This window comes from Macrotis lagotis, chromosome 8 (assembly GCF_037893015.1).
Source record: "Macrotis lagotis isolate mMagLag1 chromosome 8, bilby.v1.9.chrom.fasta, whole genome shotgun sequence".
NCBI lineage: Eukaryota > Metazoa > Chordata > Mammalia > Peramelemorphia > Peramelidae > Macrotis > Macrotis lagotis.
This window is the reverse complement of record NC_133665.1, coordinates 100,030,762-100,050,595: the sequence shown is the minus strand read 5'-3', so window position 1 is coordinate 100,050,595 and position 19,834 is coordinate 100,030,762. Positions and strand designations below refer to the sequence as shown.

General features: G+C 42.6%; 1 protein-coding gene across 6 annotated transcripts in view; it reads left to right on the top strand.

Annotated features, from left to right (window-relative positions):
* The window catches only part of NBEAL2 (neurobeachin like 2), a 150,825-nt gene that overhangs the window by 129,439 nt on the left and 1,552 nt on the right, over positions 1–19,834 (top strand). For all 6 annotated transcript variants that reach the window (XM_074197751.1, XM_074197748.1, XM_074197750.1 and 3 more), the window contains 21 exons: positions 344–501; positions 1,071–1,195; positions 2,394–2,520; positions 2,947–3,107; positions 4,309–4,442; positions 4,847–4,954; positions 5,507–5,602; positions 6,003–6,127; positions 6,236–6,376; positions 8,334–8,464; positions 8,822–8,931; positions 9,256–9,373; positions 14,569–14,666; positions 14,779–14,895; positions 15,364–15,453; positions 15,638–15,747; positions 15,977–16,149; positions 16,275–16,369; positions 17,668–17,784; positions 17,937–18,095; positions 18,727–18,875. In XM_074197751.1, coding sequence (XP_074053852.1) covers positions 344–501; positions 1,071–1,195; positions 2,394–2,520; positions 2,947–3,107; positions 4,309–4,442; positions 4,847–4,954; positions 5,507–5,602; positions 6,003–6,127; positions 6,236–6,376; positions 8,334–8,464; positions 8,822–8,931; positions 9,256–9,373; positions 14,569–14,666; positions 14,779–14,895; positions 15,364–15,453; positions 15,638–15,747; positions 15,977–16,149; positions 16,275–16,369; positions 17,668–17,784; positions 17,937–18,095; positions 18,727–18,875 — 2,642 coding nt within the window. The remainder of the gene's footprint in view (positions 1–343; positions 502–1,070; positions 1,196–2,393; positions 2,521–2,946; positions 3,108–4,308; positions 4,443–4,846; positions 4,955–5,506; positions 5,603–6,002; positions 6,128–6,235; positions 6,377–8,333; positions 8,465–8,821; positions 8,932–9,255; positions 9,374–14,568; positions 14,667–14,778; positions 14,896–15,363; positions 15,454–15,637; positions 15,748–15,976; positions 16,150–16,274; positions 16,370–17,667; positions 17,785–17,936; positions 18,096–18,726; positions 18,876–19,834) is intronic.

The window sequence follows — 19,834 nt, the reverse complement described above, 5'->3', positions numbered from 1 at the left end:
CCAAATCCAATGTTGAATTCAATTCAACATATCCTTTGCTCTCTGAAAAGTTTCCCTCTCTTTTTAGAGAAGACTTAACACATATCATATAGTACCAGATGACTCATGCTAAATTATTAAACTGACTATATCATAATATCAAATTAAATATTATAAAGTATTTTGGCAGGCCATCAGAAAGGAGAGAAATTAGTCAATGAATTGATATTCTCTTAATGACTCTGAAGTGGGAATTGGAAAGAATGATTAATAACTAGGTCTTCAGAGCACTATTTGAGACTGAGAGTTCTTTATCTAGAAGCCCCTGGTCCCTGCTTTACCGGGCCCTCTTACTTTCCTCCAGGAATTGGTGCTGGAACCAGTCATGAGGAGGGGCCGATCAGAGGGAAAGAGATACAGCAGTGTACAAAAGCAGCTGGCCTCCCAGCATGCCATAGCCTTGCTTCACTGGAAGGCCCTGGGCCGTTTGCTCACTGCACCTCGCTCTGCCTGGGCCCAGAGGTAAGGTTGTAGGAGGAGTGAAGGTTGGATAGACAGGAGAAAAAACTTTTTTTCTGGGTCAGGGAAGGACCATCTCTAGGAGTGGTTTGGAAAGAAGTGATGGGCCTGATTGATAGGGCCAAGCAACTTGTATGGTCCTAGAGACTTGCAATAGACTGAACCTGAGGATGCATTCTTGGTAGCATCTTTTTCCTTGTGGTTTACCCAACTGCTTGACCTTTTATGGCTATTATTGACCCTTTGTGCCAGGCATGGTGGCACATGCCTATAATCTTTGCCATTGAGGATTGCTTGAGTTTGGGAGTCTGAGCTACAAAAAGGCAGTTTGAGTGACCACATTAAGTCTGGCACCAATAAGGCAAACATCAATATACTGAATTGGCCCAGGATGGAAATGTAGCTGGTACAAACTCCCACACCAATAATAGCAAGATCTGCTTTTTGTGTGGCCACTGTATTTCCTGTATGAGGTAAAAAGACTCAGTCTCAAAAAAAAAAAAAAAGAAACAAACAAAAAACAATTATATTGGCCCCTTGACCTCCACTCTCCCCATACTCTCTTCCCATAGGAATCCCCCTCCTCCTCGATGGAAACTATCCAGTGCTGAGACTTACTCCCGCATGCGGCTGAAGCTGGTGCCCAATTATCACTTTGACCAGCACAGTGAGGCCAGTGCTCTTCGAGACAACCTGGGTAAATGTGGGGTTGAAACTGAAATTCCAGGTGCCTTCTCATCCTTTTAGGGGTCTTCCTTGGGAATGAAAGCACAGGATTCAGGAGGGGAATAGAGGCTTTGAGTCCTAATAGAAAAGGTTGGGAGAACCAGGAATCAAAAGTTCTAATCTCATTTCTTTGTGTTCTATATCAACTTTTTCCCCCGTTTTTTAAAATATATATTTTTATTTTTATTTTATCCAGTTACATTCATTTTGGTAAGATTTTGAGTTCCACATTTTTCTCTCTCCCTCCCTTCACCCATCCTCTTGACAGCAAGTAATTTGATATACACACGTACAACTATGTTAAACATTTCCATATTAGTCATGTTGTAAAAGAAGAATCAGAACAAAAGGAGGAAAAAATCATGAGAAGAAAAAAACATAAAACAAGTTTTCAAAAGTGAAAAACCTTTGGTCTGCATCCAGACTCCTTGGTTCTTTCTCGGGATGTGGATGGTATTTTCCATCACACGTCCAATTGTCTTTGATCATTATATTGCTAAGAAGAGCTAAATCTATCATAGTAGATCATCACACAACATTGCTGTTAATGTATACAATGTTCTGCTCACTTCACTCAGCATCAGTTCATGTAAGTCCTTCCAGGTCATGATTTCTTACAGAACAATAGTGTTCCATCACATTCATATACCACCATTGTTCAGCCATCCCCTCAATTTCCAATTCTTTACCACCACAAAAAAGAATGAATATTTTTGTACATGTGAGTCTTTTCCTCTTTTCATGATTTCTTTGGGATAGAGATCTAGTTTGCAGTATTGTTACATCAGAGGGTATGCACAATTTTATAGCTCTTTGGGCTTCCATATAAACTTTATATTAGATATCTCCCATACCTGGAAGATTCTCAGTTCTCATTTCTAGCTTTTAGTTTCTCTGACTTCTCTCCAAAGTCAGATCAAATTCCACCTTCAGTAGGCAACCTTCCCATTACCCTACTTCCTCCACTGTTAACGTCTTCTAAGATTACTTTCCATTTGCACTGTGTCAATCTTATATAGTCATTTGAATATTGTCTTCCCCATTTTATAAACCTTTTGAAGCCAGGGACTGAATTTGTTTTTGCCTTTCCTTATATCACTAAGGCTTAACACAACCAGACGTGTGCCATGTGCTATATAAATATTTGTTGATTGACATCTCGTTCACAGGTGCTACTGAACCCCTGATACCCTCCACAGAGGATTCTCTGCCTCTGACTGTGGCTAAGGAGGCCAAGGTCAGCACTCTGGAGGAGGACCAACTGGGAGAGGAGGAGTTGACTGTACTGGACACAGTGTGAGCATGGGCACCATAGTGGGCATAGGTTAGAGACCCAAGAGAGCCGGAGGGTGCAAGGAATTTGATTTAAATTAACTTGGGGTGGGGGAGGAAGGGGAGGTATGAAGTAGCGAGAGATGAGATGGCTATACTACCTGTCTTTGGGAACTCTCAGTGTCTCTTGGTGGAAGGCAGGGCTCCCAGAAAATCAAATAATGTAGGCTATTGCTCCAAAGATGATGGAGATCAGGAGGGCTTCAGGAAGAGCATAAGGGGCAGAACTCACAGACATGTTGAGAGAGTGCCTTCTCAGTGTGCCAGAGTTAATGAGGGTGTAGCTGTTGCCTCAGCCCCCTCATGCGGCATCTCAGGAAGCATGACCCAGAGTCTTCCTGGAGCCTGACTCCCCTCACCTGTCCCTACCCTGGTCCCTCTTTCTCTTAGGACGGAGTCCTCAGAACCTGGAGGGCAACAGGAGAAGCTGGTGCTGTGGGAGGACTGCCAGCTCATCACGATCGTGGCCGTAATCCCAGGTCGCCTTGAAGTGACCACCCAACACCTTTACTTCTACGACTGCAGTGTTGAAAAGGATGAGACAGAGGAGGGTGAGTGTCAGAGTAGTCCAGAGCCCCAGGCTAGGTCTAGAGGCATAAGCCACTCACGTGTCTTTGGTCTGCTTCCTTGAGTCGGTCCAGTTCTCTCTGTAAAATGATTGCTACCATGCCTGCTCTGCCCACTCATAAGGGCTGCTGTGGAATCAAGGTCCTATAGAAAGCACACTCTTGTTATTATTCTTCCTCTGATGTCCTGCTCTAATATCTTATTAGGATATGAAGATGACCCAGGGTTTCAATGCCTTCAGAGTATAAGTTCCAGCAAGTTCTACCAAATTGAAATAAGCTGAAACTAGCTAAATTAAAGTTCAACTGACATTTATTAACACAACATCTAAAGCTCTGTGTTCCATGTTCAAGTACAAAGATTATAATAAAACAATTAAAAAAATAAAAAAGATGTAGATCTTGTCCTCGTGGGGTTTATAATCTAGCTAAATTCCAACAGGCTCATTCTGGGAAGTTTAGTAAATGCTTATGATATTTAAGGCTCTGTATTCAGTGTTAAGAATATAGAGGTTAAAAAGAAAAAGACAGTGCCTGTTCTAATTGGTTTACAATCTAAGTTCAGATATGTTCATTCCTGGAAGGTTCACCATCAGGTAATGAATACTTCAGCCTCAGCATCTCATGAAACCACTTTTCCTCAATGACAGAGGCATGTCTCATATTATATAATCACAAATTTTTTTTAAGGTTTCGTTTCTTTATTTATGTTTCTGGTTATATGTAGAGATAATTTTTAATTTTTGTAAAGTTCTCTTCCTCATCCCTTCCCTCCCCCATTCTAGGATATAGATATAGATACAATATAATATGTGCACAATATAATGTATATACAATAAATATCTGTATAATTGTGTTATACATATTTCCACATTGGTCATGCTGAACTACAATTTTTTTTTTAACAATAATAGTAATAGTGACAAAGCTTTACTAGACCCTGTTCATTTCTTTTTGATTATTCCTAGCCTCCCATGAATGTGCATAGGGATATGAAGGGGAGGCATCATGGGGAGGAATAGGGAGTCATGAGAGCCTAGGGAACTGTGGGTAGGCAATAATAGGTCTGAGAAGTTATGACAGTCCCTAGAAGCAGAAGGAGAAGAATAGTGGGGAGAGGGATTGTCTGGGAGTAAAATGGGGCTGTTGACCAAGTCAAGGGAAAGAATACACTTCTGTCCCTCAGGGATTGGATATGATTTCCGGCGACCACTCTCCCAGCTCCGTGAAGTCCATCTTCGGCGTTATAATCTCCGACGCTCAGCCCTGGAACTCTTCTTCACTGACCAGGCCAACTACTTTCTCAACTTCCCTCGAAAGGTGGGGAATGGAGGCTTCCCTCAGGGGCTTCCTATCCACTTAGTATAAACTCTCTATTCACCTCTCCATAGTGTCAGACTTCCTCTCAGATACTACTGATGACCTTCCTTAGTCTTGTCCCAAAAAAGTCTGGATTCCCACTGTATTGTCCTTCACAGATCTTGGGGTCACTTCTATACTTGGAAAAACTTACAGATTTCCCTCTTCCTTGCAGCGTTCCCTTCTTTTCAATTTCTTATGTAATTCCAACTTCTTTAGGATTACAGCTCTGGGTTCTTGACTGGCATTGAGTCTTCCCAACATACTAGTTTGAGTCCATGTATATGTTGGGTCAGGGAAGGTTGGGGTCAGAGCTCCATGACTTTGTATGGCCCCCACCTTCTGACCAGGTTGCTTCCTCTAAGGTGCGGAACAAGGTGTACTCTTGCATTCTGGGTCTGCGGCCCCCCAGCCAGGGGTACTATGGAAGCCACTCTCCACAAGAGATGCTTCGAGCTTCTGGCCTGACTCAGGTAAGCTACTCCTCCCTCCATTCCCACCCCACCCCACCTCCTCATTTCTTAGTCTCCATAGTATGATGTGTAACCTAAAATATATTTGGAGAATGCTAGGTAGAGATCTCAAGTTGGAGATCTCAACTTTAATTAACATATAGATCCCACCCACTTAAGGTTCAGTCTGGTGAAAAGAATGATACTCAAACACAGATAACTAATTTGCAATATTTTACTAAGAACTTTGGGGTTAGGTTCAATTTCTGGCTCTTCCATTTCCTCCCTGGGTGACCTTGGACAATTCATCTTTTATTCCTGAATTTTGGAATTCTCAACTAAGAAATAGGAGGGATTGGAAAAGATATTCTATAAGGTTCAATCATCTTGTGGTCTAATACACCTAGCAAGGTTCAACTGGTTCCTTCACTCTATTTTCTCTATATTGGTAAGGGTTTCCCTAAGCTCAGTGCTGCAGAGACCAAAGGACATAGATCAGAGACTCTAATGAGAGACCCAACAGGGTCTCTTGTGCCCCTTGAACATTTTCACTTCTTGCTCTTTCCTTCCCAGAAATGGGTCCACCGAGAGATTTCCAACTTTGAGTATCTGATGCAACTCAACACCATTGCAGGGAGAACCTACAATGACCTCTCTCAGTATCCTGTGGTAAGACCCAAAACCCATGCTTTCTCTCTTCCTTAATTCCAGGGTTCCCTTTCTGTTCAACTAGTGCTTCCTGGTTCCTTGTTCACTATCATTGCTTACATTAGGTCATCCCCTCATGACACTTGAGCTCCAAATAAACCACAGTTTCCTTATTTCAGCCCCACACCTTCCCCAGATACATTCCTTCTCTGCCTAAAGGCAACCTCATCCCTTAGGAATCTCCTGCTTCCCTCCACCCCTCTCACTTTTTTCTCACCCCAGCCTGTAACCCACTCACTGGCTTTGTCCTTAGTCCAGTCTGCCTTCTCTCTTAGGGTTCAGTGCCTCCCCCTTCTTTTTTTGTGACTGGATTTGCTGATCTCATTCCCCATCACCTTTCCCCTTTGTCTATCTCTTCTAGTTCCCCTGGATCCTACAGGATTATACATCTGAGACTCTGGACCTAAATGACCCATCGGTGTTCCGGGACCTGTCTAAGCCCATTGGAGTGGTGAATGCCAAACACGCCCAGCTTGTTCGAGAGAAGTGAGTCACATCTGGGTCCCATGGCAGGGGCCAGGTCCCAGTCCCAGGTCTTGGAGAGGCAGGGAGGTGGGCTTCCTGCTGAACTCATTGGCCTTTGATCTTTCTCAGGTATGAGAGCTTCGAGGACCCCACAGGCACCACCGACAAGTTCCATTATGGCACCCACTACTCAAACGCAGCTGGTGTCATGCACTACCTCATCCGAATGGAACCATTTACCTCCCTGCACATCCAATTGCAGAGTGGCCGGTATGGAGACAGGACATGGGCAGATATGAGAGGAATTGCCACCCTTCCTCCTAGAACTGCTATAAATCATTTAAGAAATATTTATTGGATATATGGGACTACAAGGTCCTGGGTTTATATAGTTGGTGAGCAGCATCATGGTGGGAAGAGCCCTAATTTGGAGCAAAAAAATCTGGCTCAGTGACTCCTTGTGTGATCAGTTTTCAGAGCCTCAATTTATTCCTCTGTAAACTAATCAAATGGTGTCTGAGGCCACTTCTAGCTCTGAGATAGCTGCAAATTTAATCTTGGTGTCAAATATCTTAACAAAGCAGTGCAAAGGAGAGGGACTAAGGGCAAAGGAAGAGTCTAGGCAAAACATTATGAAATATATTAAGGAGAGAGCATGTTTCCCTAGCCAAATCAGGGAAGGCTTTGTGGAGAAGTGAAGGAGGAGAAAGATTTCATCTGATGGAGACAGACATTTAATTGAGGCATGGGAAATTATGTGAGTCAAGGACAGAATGGTGTGTGAATGGAGGATGGGATGTAATTTGGAGGGGAGCATAGTCAGCATGTACCTTGGTGTTTTAGAACTTGACTATGAAAGGGAACACAGGGGAGGATAAAGTGAAAAACATACCAAATCTGGCACGGTATCATGTACTGTAATTCCTGCTACTGGGAGAGGTTGAGACTGATGGATCATTTTGAGATCAGGGGTTCTGAGCTATAGTAAGACTAAAGCCCATTATTATATAATTTAATTTTTCTTTAATTAAAATTTTCCCCAGTTACATGCAAAAACAAGTTTCAATATTCATTTTTAAAATCTGAATTCTCTCTCTTCCTCCTACCCTACTCCCACTCACTGAGATAAAGCATGTTATGTGGATAATTTTTCTATAGCAGAAAGCACTTTCATTGTCATATTATGGACTAAAGAGTCCTTCAACAAAATATTCTTGTGCACATGTTAAGATCATATGAGATTCCTTGATATAACCACTGAGAGTTATTCAAGGATCCTCTGATTATCAATATCAACTGACATCAGGAAAATGTATGCTTGCTCAAAGTATTCTTCATAGAGAATATCTATGAAGAGAGAGTCCAATTGTAGGAGGAATCCTCTCCAAATGGTGAGGTTTTTTCAGATGTTTCTGTTCATGGATGATACTGTGCTTATAGCTTTAAGCCAAAAAAAATCCAGCAGAGTCTCTTCAATATGAGATTCTTGACCACTCAACAGGAACTATATTTGGAAAAAAGTAAATGAATGGGTCTCAGTAGGGGTAGCCTTGCACTTTCAGGTACAGATATAGTCAGAAGAAGACCCAAGGATACTGCTAGAAACTGAGTATAGAAGCTGGGACCAACAGGAGACAAAGAATCCAACCAAAATCCATTTCAGGAAATTAAAAATGTGGAATGCATCTAGTACTCAGCACTTTGCAGAGTTAAGATGTGACCACCTTGAGTTCTGTGAATGTTCTTGCTTTTTGGGTCTCTTTGATGAGTTAACCCTCAGAGGCTCCTGGGGAGTGACCCTCCAGATTTTGCACATCACCTCTGAAGGAGACTGTGTCTGACCTGTCACAGTCCCCAAGACCTCACTGTGTCTCCCTTTATCCATGACAGAGTATTGTCTTTCCGTCCTTTGTCTTGTGTTTCTATGTCTCACAGGACTCCATTTTTCCATTCCTCCAATCCTTGATTCTCAGAGAGCCCTCATTTATTTGTGCACTTGGGCAAAGTTGAGTTTCACAGAATGGCATTACTTTAGGCAGCCCCAGATAGTTCTGGATTTTCTAGATTTCCCAAGACCTAGGGCTGCCTCCTGATCAATTAACAGAGTGGAGGAGCTGGGGTTTTAGGTCGAGATTCTCCTCCTCCAAATTCATCTGCCCATTCCCCAAGGTTTGTCGGACGGGCTCACCTCTCTGTTCCTGATAGAACGGTCTCTTCTCCCCCCTAGATTTGACTGCTCAGATCGGCAGTTCCACTCTGTAGCGGCTGCCTGGCAGGCTCGCCTAGAAAGTCCAGCCGACGTCAAAGAGCTCATTCCTGAGTTTTTCTACTTCCCTGACTTCCTAGAAAACCAGAATGGTGAGGGACCCCAGGGACTGCAGATAGAAGGGAACAATTGAATACAGATTGGAAAAGAAAGAATGGAGCTGGGGTGGGAAAATGGGGACAGTATTGGAGAACACCAGGATTAGGGTTGGGGTGCAAAAAGAGCTATAGGATAGGAGGCACCTGGAGAGATGGGGAGCAGAGAGTGGGGTGTCAAGGATATCAGTTCTGGGGACAGGAAGAGAAGGTAAAAGACATACAACTAAGGGTCAGGGAGAGGTATGGGAGGGATATAAGACCTGAAAGCAGGATAAATGAGAGGGATTTAGGTTTAAGAGGCAAAGGAAGACATGAACAGGGGCGGACTCACCTACCTCTTGTCCCCTCCAGGATTTGATCTGGGTAGCCTTCAGTTGACCAATGAGAAGGTGGGTGATGTGGTACTGCCTCGATGGGCCCGTTCTCGGGAAGATTTTATTCATCAACACCGAAAGGCCTTGGTAAGTGAGTGTGGTCCTTGCAAATGTAGAACTCTGGGAGAGAGATCAAGGCTGGGATAAGGATGGGTTTAAAGGAAGAAAGGAGAGTCAGAGGAAAGTTAGGCTGGCTATTCATCCATGCATTATCCATCCATTCATTGTCCATTCATTCATCCTAGACCTCCTCTCCAATCCTCAACTCTATTCAACTCTACCCTAATCCCCCCCAACACCTTTCACCCCTAATCTTTCTCTTCCCTCCACTGCCCCCATCCTGTCCTAAACTCAGGGAGGGGGTGTGATTGTGCAGTGACCCCCTCCATGACCATCTCCCCCCGCCCCCAGGAATCAGAGCATGTGTCTGCCCATCTCCATGAATGGATCGACCTCATCTTTGGCTGCAAGCAGCGTGGGCCTGCTGCTGTGGAGGCCCTCAATGTCTTCTACTATTGCACCTATGAAGGTGAGGGCTTAGCTCACCTGCTTCAGCTCCCCCAGGGTAAAGGATGGGACTGGGAGTGCCTTTGGATTTGGAGTGGGGGAGGCCCTGGGACTGTTTTCAGCTCTGAAGCCTAGGACAAGTAGGCTTTGGCTTCAGCTCTACCGGCAGTAGGAGAGACAGCTTGATCTGGTAGAAAGAATGTTGACCTTGGAATCAAGAGCCCTCTGGAAGTTATTTTACCCCAGCTTCTTGGTCCACAAAAATGGGGGAGAGGCTGGGCTAGGACCCTAGGTCCTTTCCAGTTCTAGCATTCTGTGATCCTGTGACTTGATTTTCTTGGGCCCGATGGGGACACATGACACCCAAGAGTGTAGAACAGGACCTCAAGGGGTCTTTTTTGCCTTTTTTTTTTGTGGGGGGCAAGAGGTTAAGTGACTTGCCCAAGGTCACATAACTAGGTAATTAAGTATCTGAGGCCAGATTTGAATTCAGGTCCTCCCAAACTCCAGGCTGGTCCTCTATGCCCTGCATCACCTAGCTTTCCCACGAGGGGCTGGTTTTAGGTACAGTAGAGACTCAGAGATGGTCAGGGAGGATTTGAACTACAATCATTTCACCACTCACTCTTGGCTTCATCATCTGTTTAATGAGTGTGATGATCTTCACAGTCCTCATCCTCTTGGAACACCTGAACACCTCCTTCTCGAAGCATTCTCTGACTCCTCTAGATCTCTTTGGCCACGGACTTTTCACCAGGCTAGACCACTTTAGCACTTGATTCTAGGCTGGCTTGAACTGTTTTCTGTCTGGGACCTTCCAAGAGGGAAGGGATGATCTCTTATTCTTAGATTTTTCTCAGACCAACTACTCCCTAGCCATCCCCTTCCCTATCTTTATGAAGTTAATTTGTTGAGATCAAATATTGGATTTCAAATTTTTTCTTTTGGAAATTTTACATTAGATTTGATCCCGTTAGCTTGCCTAATTTTTTTTTTTTGGATCCTGACTCTTATCACCTAACATATAACCTCTCCTTACTAGTTTCGCAAATTTGATAAGCATATTGTTTGTGCCTTTTTCCAAATAACTAATACAAATGTTCAGTAGCCCAGGGTCAAGCCCTGGGTTCCTCCACCAGAGTCCTTTCAGGTTCCCATTGAACTACTTTATGCTGTTGTAAGTCATTCAACCACTTCTGAATACATTCAACTATATAGTATTGTCTAGCCCAAATCTCTCCATCTTTCTCACAAGACAAATCATGAGGGATTTTTTCCAAATGTTCAGAAGAAATCCAGAATGTCTAGGCCTGCAGAATTCCCTCAATCTATCCATCCATTTACACTGTCAAAAACAGAATTGATCTGTGGGTTTTGGTGGGGGGAGGTTTGGATGCATTTTGTCTTCATGTGTCAGACATTTCAACCCATATTCATATTGACTCTTCCCTTGTGATAAAAACAATTAAGCAACAAATTTGCTATAGTGATTACCTCGGCAGTATATATGGTATTAAAGCTACATGAACTCTTTGAGATTGTTACTTCCTTTTTTAGATAGTCATTCGTCATCCTTCTAGTAATATGTGTCAGAATTTTTTCATTAATCAGAGCTCATTGTCCTATAATTTGCAAATTCTATAATTTCTATAACTATTTTTGGAAATTAGGACATTTGCTTTTCTTTAATGTGGAGATGCTTCTATTTCCATAACCATTTTCTATTTTTAGATTTTAATCGATGAATTAATTTTTAGCATTTTCTCTCTTTTTTTGAAAATTTTGAGTTCCAGATTTCTTCTCAATTTTTCAAAGGTCACTGACAGTGGGTGAGCAAATATTTCTACTAGTTCTTTCAGTACCATGGGATTTTATTCATATTGGCTTGGTAATTTGAATTTGTCAAATGCAGCCAGGAACTTTCTCACCACTTATTTTGGGTTTCAATTCCTTGCTATCTATTTTTAATTCCATCCTTCATGCCAATCACTGTTCTCCTTGGCAAAGAAAACTGAAGAAAAAATAAGATGGAACAGTTCTTCAGACTGTCATCTAACAGTAGCCCCATGTACTCAGAGTGATAATTCTCTTTTCCCTTAATACAGCAGCAAAAGTCTTCAGTGACTTCCTTAGCTTTCCTAGGCAGATCTCAAATTATTCTGAGAGTAAAGGCTTTTCACTCTATTCTTAGAGAAGTAGAAGAATGTTGAACTTTTGTATTCATCCTCTATTATTTAACCTGCCATCTTTTTAGGTCTTAATAAAACCTAAGTTGGTTGATGAGTTATCTCTATACTTGGTCTTTTTAAACAATACCCCTTTCTCATAAGAATTGTTTTTCTTGGTTTCTTCAGAATTTAATTACTGATATCTTATCATCTCTCTTGGATAACATCCCTTAAACCTATGGTACTTTTCATTGCTCTGAATATTTTCTCACTCTCTTTTGGTTTTTGTGAGACAATGGGGTTGTCCAAGGTCACACAGCTAGTAAGTTCAAGTATCTGAGTCCGGACTTGAACTCAGGTCCTTCTGACTACAGGACCAATATGCTAGCCACTGTGCCACCTGGCTGCCCCTTACTTGAATTTTAAAATCTCCTCTTCCCAAATCTTGATAAAGCCCAGGTTTCTTCTTCTCTATTCACAAACTCTTTTTTTTTTCTTTAGGTTTTTGCAAGGCAAATGGGGTTAAGTGGCTTGCCCAAGGCCACACGGCTAGGTAATTATTAAGTGTCTGAGACCTGATTTGAACCTAGGTATTCCTGACTCCAAGGCCGGTGCTTTATCCACTACGTCACCTAGCCACCCCTATTCACAAACTCTTAAGTTACTACCATTCCTATCAAAGTAATTAGATTATCTGTTTCCACCAGCCCTTTTCTCTGCATCTTCCTTCTGTTCAGGTAGACTGTAGAATACCCTAATAACAATATCTCTTCTCTCTCTTACTGTATCACTCACATATTCTCCATAGGCTGACCCTCTCTGGTTCTTAAATTTCCCCATATGATGGTATTTCCATAATGTTTAACCTTACTCCACTTCTCTCTTTGTGCTTTTCCTATTCCTTTATGAATGAGGTGTGTCTTCACTTAGATATCTTTAATCCAGTAATTGTTACTTTGGAGAAATTCTTGTCTAGGGACCTATAAGTCTTTGTGCTGCTGCAGAAAAGGAATCATCTCAATCTTGACATTCTTCCTAGAAGCAAGGAAATTGCAGCCAAATGGAAGGATGGCTTATTGGTTCTTTTAGGAGAAGTAGATAAGGTGCCAGGATTAGTTTTGTTGAATATCCAAAGATACTAAGAAACCTTTCATTATACATTTGGTTATCTCATATTGTAGTGTCCATGGTAAATATTTACATAAAGAATATCAGATTATATGTCAATATTTGTTTCAGAGGATCAGAAGATAGAGCTTCTCATCTGTCATAAAATGATAGATTTAGAATCATAAGAATCTTTAAAGGCCCTCAAGTCCAACCCCATTTTACACATGGGGAAACTGAGGCAAACCAACATGCTCAAGTGCACCCAGGTAGTGACAAAGGCAGGAGAACGTAGATAGACAAAGTTGCAGAACTTAGATAAGACCTTTCAGGTTCAATGGACATAAACTTTTATACTTGGGAATTTCCATTCCAAAGGTGGGCATCAAGACAGATGGTCAAAACAAATGTTGGAAAATGTTGATCAAGAATACAATATCTACAAGAAATGTGGAAGACACAAGTCAAAGATTTGTAGAATCTTAGGCAGATATATATCAATCATGAATACTTTCTTTTACAAGTGAGCTGGAATATACAAGGAACATTAAACACTAAATATCATCAGTAAAAAAAAAAGAAAAATTAAGTTAGTTATTTTAATTAACAAGAAACAACTGGATCCCAACAGACCAAGAGCCTATTTATTCATTTCATTTTAAGCCATGACTCAGAAATTGAAATCCACTTTTCAGACACAATTTTCTTAATCAGCTTCCCAACTCTGCCTCTATATTTTGAACATCTTGCTGAGCAGGTGTGGGGAATATCCTGCTTTGACTCTAAGGTAATATTTCTTGCTGAAGACTTGTGTCATCTTTAGTAATGCTCTGTGGTGTTTTTCTGGTGGTATTATCTACTTCCACTGGAATCACCAGAAATGAGCGGTATTCAACAAACAATTTTACTGGCACAGAATTTGATGACAGGAATCTGGATTCACATTCTGCCTTTGTCACTACCTGGGTGCTTTGGGTAAGTTGGTTTGCCTCAGTTTCCTCAAATGTAAAATGAGGTTGGGCTTGAGGGCCTCTAAAGATGCTATCTATCATTTTATGATCCTTCATTTGACAAATCTTGGAAGTTTTTCCATCACACATGTGCTCTCTGCTTCAGTTTCCTTGAGCAGAGTCGCCACTTACCACAACTCACCTGTTCTTTATCAGACCTTTACAGACTGAACTCTCACCTGGCAGCAGCACCTGTAGAGTCTATCATTGATCCTCAAAGGACAAGTAGAGCTCCTGCTTCCTCTCCTCTTGGCAGGGTCTCTCCAAGTGTTCAGTTAGTCCTTCTTTCCCCTTCTCTGGGTCCTGTTCTCCTACCTTTTAACCACCAGACACATCAGGATTCCTCTCTGCTTGTTAAAATCCTCTTTGTTTTCACATTGCAAATCTTCCATTTTTTTTAAAGGGATGTTTTAGGGGAGGCTAGGTGGCACATGGGGACGGCTAGGTGGCACAGGGGGGTGGCTAGGTGGCACAGTGAATAGAGCACAGGCCTTGGAGTCAGGAGTACCTGGGTTCAAATCCGACCACAGACAATAATTATCTAGCCGTGTGGCCTTGGGCAAGCCACCTAACCCCATTGCCTTGAAAAATCTTAAAAAAAAAAGGGGGATATTTCATTTTCCTTGATAACATGAAGAATAGAGATGAATTCTTCAAGCTTCCCCTTCTCATTTTTTTGCGGGGGGAGACTCAACTTTTAAGCTTAAGTAGCATCGATTTGGCTGTAGGTGAAAGGGAAATATTGTGCAGTCTGTGAAGATAACTAAATTTCCAAAACTAAGCCAAGATACCAAACATCAGGCAAGTCCCTAGTGTCTGCCAGATACTATGCCAGATGTTCCCTTTCCACCTCTGATAGTCTACATTCTAAGGTCCCTTACCTGTGAAAATCTATGGGTCTACAGACACTAAAGTGTTTCCAATCCTCTCAGGTGCTGTGGATCTGGATGCTGTGGCAGACGAGACAGAACGGAAAGCCTTGGAGGGTATCATCAGCAACTTTGGACAGACCCCTTGCCAGCTGCTCAAGGTGAGTCCAGGGTTGGTAGTAGGGGTTCAGAGGGAAGGGTACAGTTCACTGAGCTTTTGTCCAGGTTTGACACTAACTTGGGCCTCCTCCTACTTCCCGGATGTGACTTTAGGAGCCTCACCCTCCCCGACTCTCTGCTGAAGATGCTGCTCGTCGCCTGGCTCGACTTGATACCTATTCGCCAAACCTCTTCCAGAACCTTGACCAGCTTAAGGCTTTCTTTGTTGAGGTGAGCAGCAGCCATGACAAAGGAGAAACCTCTGACTGACAGTCAAAATCAATTGAGATGTTAGCACTTTGTAAATAAATGCTAGCTATTATTACTGTTACTATTATTATTTCTGATCTACTTCTGGTCCTCCCATACTCTTAAGGCCTTGGGCCACTTCACCTCTCTGGGCCTCACTTCCCTTATGTTAAATTGAGATAACAATTCATTTCCTTCCTCTTTTGTAAGGACCTTTGGGAGGATAAAATGAATTAATGGATTTGAAAGGACTTTGGAAAAAATTTAATATGCCTTGAAAAAAAATTAATTTAAAAAAATTATCTGATTATAAATAATACCTGGTGAAGGCAACAGGATAAGACACTGTCCTGAAATTCTTCTCTCCAATAGCTCAGGGAATCTTTTATGCCTTCTCTTTTCATTCCTGGGATCTTACTAGGCAAAGAAATATGTTGTACTTATCCATAGGGCATCAGTGATGGAGTACCCCTTGTGTTGGCTGTTGTGCCCCACCGGCAGTCCCATTCCTTCATGACCCAGGGATCTCCCGACTTGCTGGTGAGTCTTCCTTGAGGAGTATAGGGAGGGAAGAATAGTGGTCTTCCTGGACTCCTCAACTCTTCTGCCATATCTGATTTTTTTAGCATTTCTCCTTTCCTTATCTCATACTCTCCAATCTACTTTTATTCCTCTAACCTAGCTTTTCTTCTTTAGATGCATATTTTTCTCCTCATTTCCAAAGGTGACCGTGAGTGCCAATGGATTGCTGGGTACCCATAACTGGCTACCATATGATCGGAACATCAGCAACTACTTTACTTTCAGCAAGGACCCTACCGTGTCTAACGCCAAGTATGATATTGGATAGATGTTGAGTGGGAGGGAGAATATGGAAGAGGATGGCATTGGCAGGAGTAAAGAGTAATAGGTTGTAGATGGGATGTTGCCAAATACAAATGAGAAGGACTGCTAGGATAAAGGAGTTGGAGGATGGCTGCTGCTACCACCTATAGGGTGAAGATAGAAATGTATGTTCTCAAGTGCGACCAACCTTATACTTAGTGCTCTCTTCCTATCCTAGGACACAGAGACTACTGAGTGGCCCTTGGGCACCAGGTGGGGGCGTGAGTGGTCGTGCTTTGGCCGTGGCCCCAGATGGGAAGCTCCTGTTCAGTGGTGGTCACTGGGATGGCAGCCTTCGAGTGACCAGCCTGCCCCGCGGCAAACTACTGAGCCAGCTCAGTCGCCATATTGGTATGGGCTGCATGGCTGTCCTGAGGCAAGGGGGTGGGGGCAAGGAACAGAGAGGGATGAGGCTTGACCAGAGGATGAGGGTGTCAGGAAATCTTCAAAATCTCCATCCGTGTGGTTGCCTGCAGATGTGGTAACCTGCCTGGCCCTGGATCTGTGTGGACTCTACCTCATCTCTGGCTCCCGGGACACAACCTGCATGGTGTGGCAGGTCCTGCAACAGGTAAGCTTTCTGAGAACAAAGGGACAGGAACTAACCTGGAGCAGTAACTGGGGAAGAGAAGTGCCTGGGCTGGGGACACTGTCCTCTCTCCTTTTTGTTTTCAATTCTTTCCTCTCTATCCTTCTTGGTTTTTCGTCTGGTCTGGTCTGATTTAGTCTTCCTCGTTTACCCATGCTCAAACCATTCTTTTTTCAAAATACTTTTTCACTATGGACTTTAATAGTCATCAATAAACATAAACATTTTCATATGCAAAGAACAGAAAAAGATGCTTGCATACGGAACAGCCTGTTCTTTTAAAGTATATTTACAATTTAACATAACAGTATACCATATTATCTTGCTTCTTTGTCTTTTGAACTTTTTTCTTTTTTGTATTTTTTTCTTCTTTTTGTCTAGGAAGAAAAGAACTTCTTTCTTCTTTGTATTTTTAAATATTTTAAATATTCTTTCCCTCCTTCCTTTTTTCTTCTTTCCTTCCTTCCTTCCTTGTCTCTCCTTCCTTTTGTTCTTTCTTTTCTATCATCTTTCCCTACCTTTCATGAGGCTCATTCTTTCCAGGGTAAATAATTCACAATATTTATTACACAAGTGAGTATTGCTCTAGCACTAGCTGGGGTGACCTGTTAGTATTGGAAGAGTATCAAACAAATGTTTGTGAACTGAAAGGAAAGCTAGAAGACTGAGGAGATTCAGGAAGGCTTCTTGGAGAAGGTGGCAGTTCCACAACCTGGAGAAGAAGGTGGAATAGTAATATAACAATCAAGAACAGGAGAGGCTAGACCTTCAAAACAGAGTAAACTCAGGCAAGATGGCAGGAAGGTTTAAGGCTGTATGTTCAGAGGATAGAGCTCTAACTTAGCTGCAGTGTAGACTACACAGCGGGCAAGTAAGATAGTTTAGAGCTGGAAAGGTAGATAAAGCAACCCTTCCTTGTAGAAGGCAGAAGGGTAGGAACTTGGAAGGCAATAGGGAGCAGCAGAAGGGTTTTTTTTCCTTTTTTTTTTTTAAGGTTTTTGCAAGGCAATGGGGTTAAATGGCTTGGCCAAGGCCACACAGCTAGGTAATTATTAATTGTCTGAGGCCGGATTTAAACTCAGATACTCCTGACTCCAGAACTGGTGCTCTATCCACTGCACCACCTAGCTGCCCCCTAGAAGGTTTTTGAGTCGAGGAATGACATGACCAGATAAATGTCTTTCTCTTCCTCCTTTCCCTCTCCCTCTTAGGTCCTGCCTCTCCCTACTTTTAGAGGACCTGTTTATTTAACCTCTTAATGCCAAGCTTCTCTCCCATAGGGTGGTCTGTCAGTAGGACTGGCTTCAAAACCAGTGCAGGTACTGTATGGACATGAGGCAGAGGTGACGTGTGTGGCCATCAGCACAGAGTTGGACATGGCCGTGTCGGGCTCCAAGGTGAGGCTGGGCCCCAGAGGTGTGGCTCAGTGCCATGCAGTATCATGGTTTCACTTGGGGGGTGGTGAGGGGGATAAGGGATTCCAGGCAGGGCTTGGTGAAAGTTTCTGACCCCTGGTTCCCTTGTTCTGAATATGTTTCATTCTCTACAGGATGGAACAGTAATCATTCACACGATCAGGAGAGGTCAATTTGTGGCTTCACTACAACCCTTAGGAGGGGCAGTGCCTGGGCCTGTGGCCCACCTGGCACTGGGGCCTGAGGGCCAAATTGTGGTACAGAGCTTGGCGCAGGAACGACCAGGGGCCCAGGTATGTCTATATGTATGTATCTGTGTGAATGTGTGGGGAACACCCTGGAAGAAAATAATTTTTAAAATGGATTTTGCATGACTGAACATGTTTAACCGATATCAAATTGCTTGCCTTCATCATGGTGGGTGGGAATGAAAGAGAATTTAGAACTCAAAATTTGGAAAACCAAATATTAATGCACAGCAGAGAACAAAAGAAAACAGAAGGAAACTTAGGAAAGCAGGGTAGCTTTGAAAACAATGTATAGTAATTATTACATAGTTTTTAAAAACTAAATAAATGGAAATGGTTTTATTTCAAATTCTCATTTTAGGTGATGCTGTGTACATGGAAATGTTATGTTTGTTGCTGTTGTTTTTTGTATTTAAGTTCAAAATAAATAAAAATTTAAAAAATAAAAATAAAAGTTAAAAAAAGTTTACATGTAATTAAAAAAAAAACATTTAAAAGAAAACACCCTGAAAGAAGGGGACCTTAACCCTTAATAGGAAGAGAGAGGTACCCAAATGGAGCAGGAAGGGATAAAAATAGGTGAACAGACAGAAGGGAGTCTCTTTTAAGGATTGGGGAGGGGGACATCAGTGGGGATGAATTTGAGGCTGACTTTGCATCCTCTTCCCTGCCCTAGATGAGTTACTTCCTGCACCTCTATTCGGTGAATGGGCGGCTGCTGGCATCACAGAAATTGGAGGAGCAGCCTACAGCCCTGGCCCTGACTGATGCCTTTGTGCTCTTGGGCACAGCCCAATGCAACCTTCACATCCTCCACCTTCACAGGTGAGATCCCCCCCCCCCTTCCTTTGATACCTATAAAACCATTTCATTCTTTCATTCAACAAAACATGTATTAAGTTCCTATACTGTGTAATACCTGGGGCTCAAAAATACATATATGTTTTTTCCCAAAAGTGGTTCAGGTCCACAAATAGACATCCACACAGGCATGGGCGTCCTGGGCTGCTCAAGGTCAGCCAGCCTGACACTTTCCTGGGGTACACAAGAGTCCCCCCTTCCTTTTCCTCTATATTTTGTAGTCATGACCTAGGAGCAATTTCCTGTCCTACAAGGGCTAGGATTAAATGGATGTTGAATTCATTCATTCATTCATTCATTCATACATATCTTCTGGATTACTGGATGCATGAGGAAAAGTTCTTGAGTTATTTTCCCCAGAACTGATCACAAGGCCTTGCAGATAGTAGATGTTTAAATCTGTTGGATGAGAGGATGGATGAATGGATGGATGGATAGGTGCATGATTTGACTCATTAAGTACCTTCCATTTACATGCTATGCTCAGGGAGAAATTAAGGTTGATATTCCCTGCCCTGGGTGGGTAGGGGGCCTCTTTGAGAGCGATGACAGTTTTGTTTTAGTTTGCCTACTCATAACTTAGCACAGGGTCTTAATGCAGTAGGGGCTTAATAAAAGCTCCTTGACAGATTTATAATCTGGTGGGTGTTTGAATGAATGAATAAATGAATGATGACAATTCCATAATGAAAAGCCTGCTAATCCCCTAGTATTTAATTGCTCTACCCGGTTTTAGAATCTCTTTTCCAACTGTGTGTGTCATTTCTGCCCACCCCCCCCACCCCCCAATCTGGACAAGGAGTTCCTAAGGACAGGACTATTTCTGCTCCATGAGGTCAGGAATTGTATCTTGGCTAAATTGTATTTGTCCCCATACACATACCACCCCAGCATTCAGCTCAGTCCTTGCCACTTTATAGGCA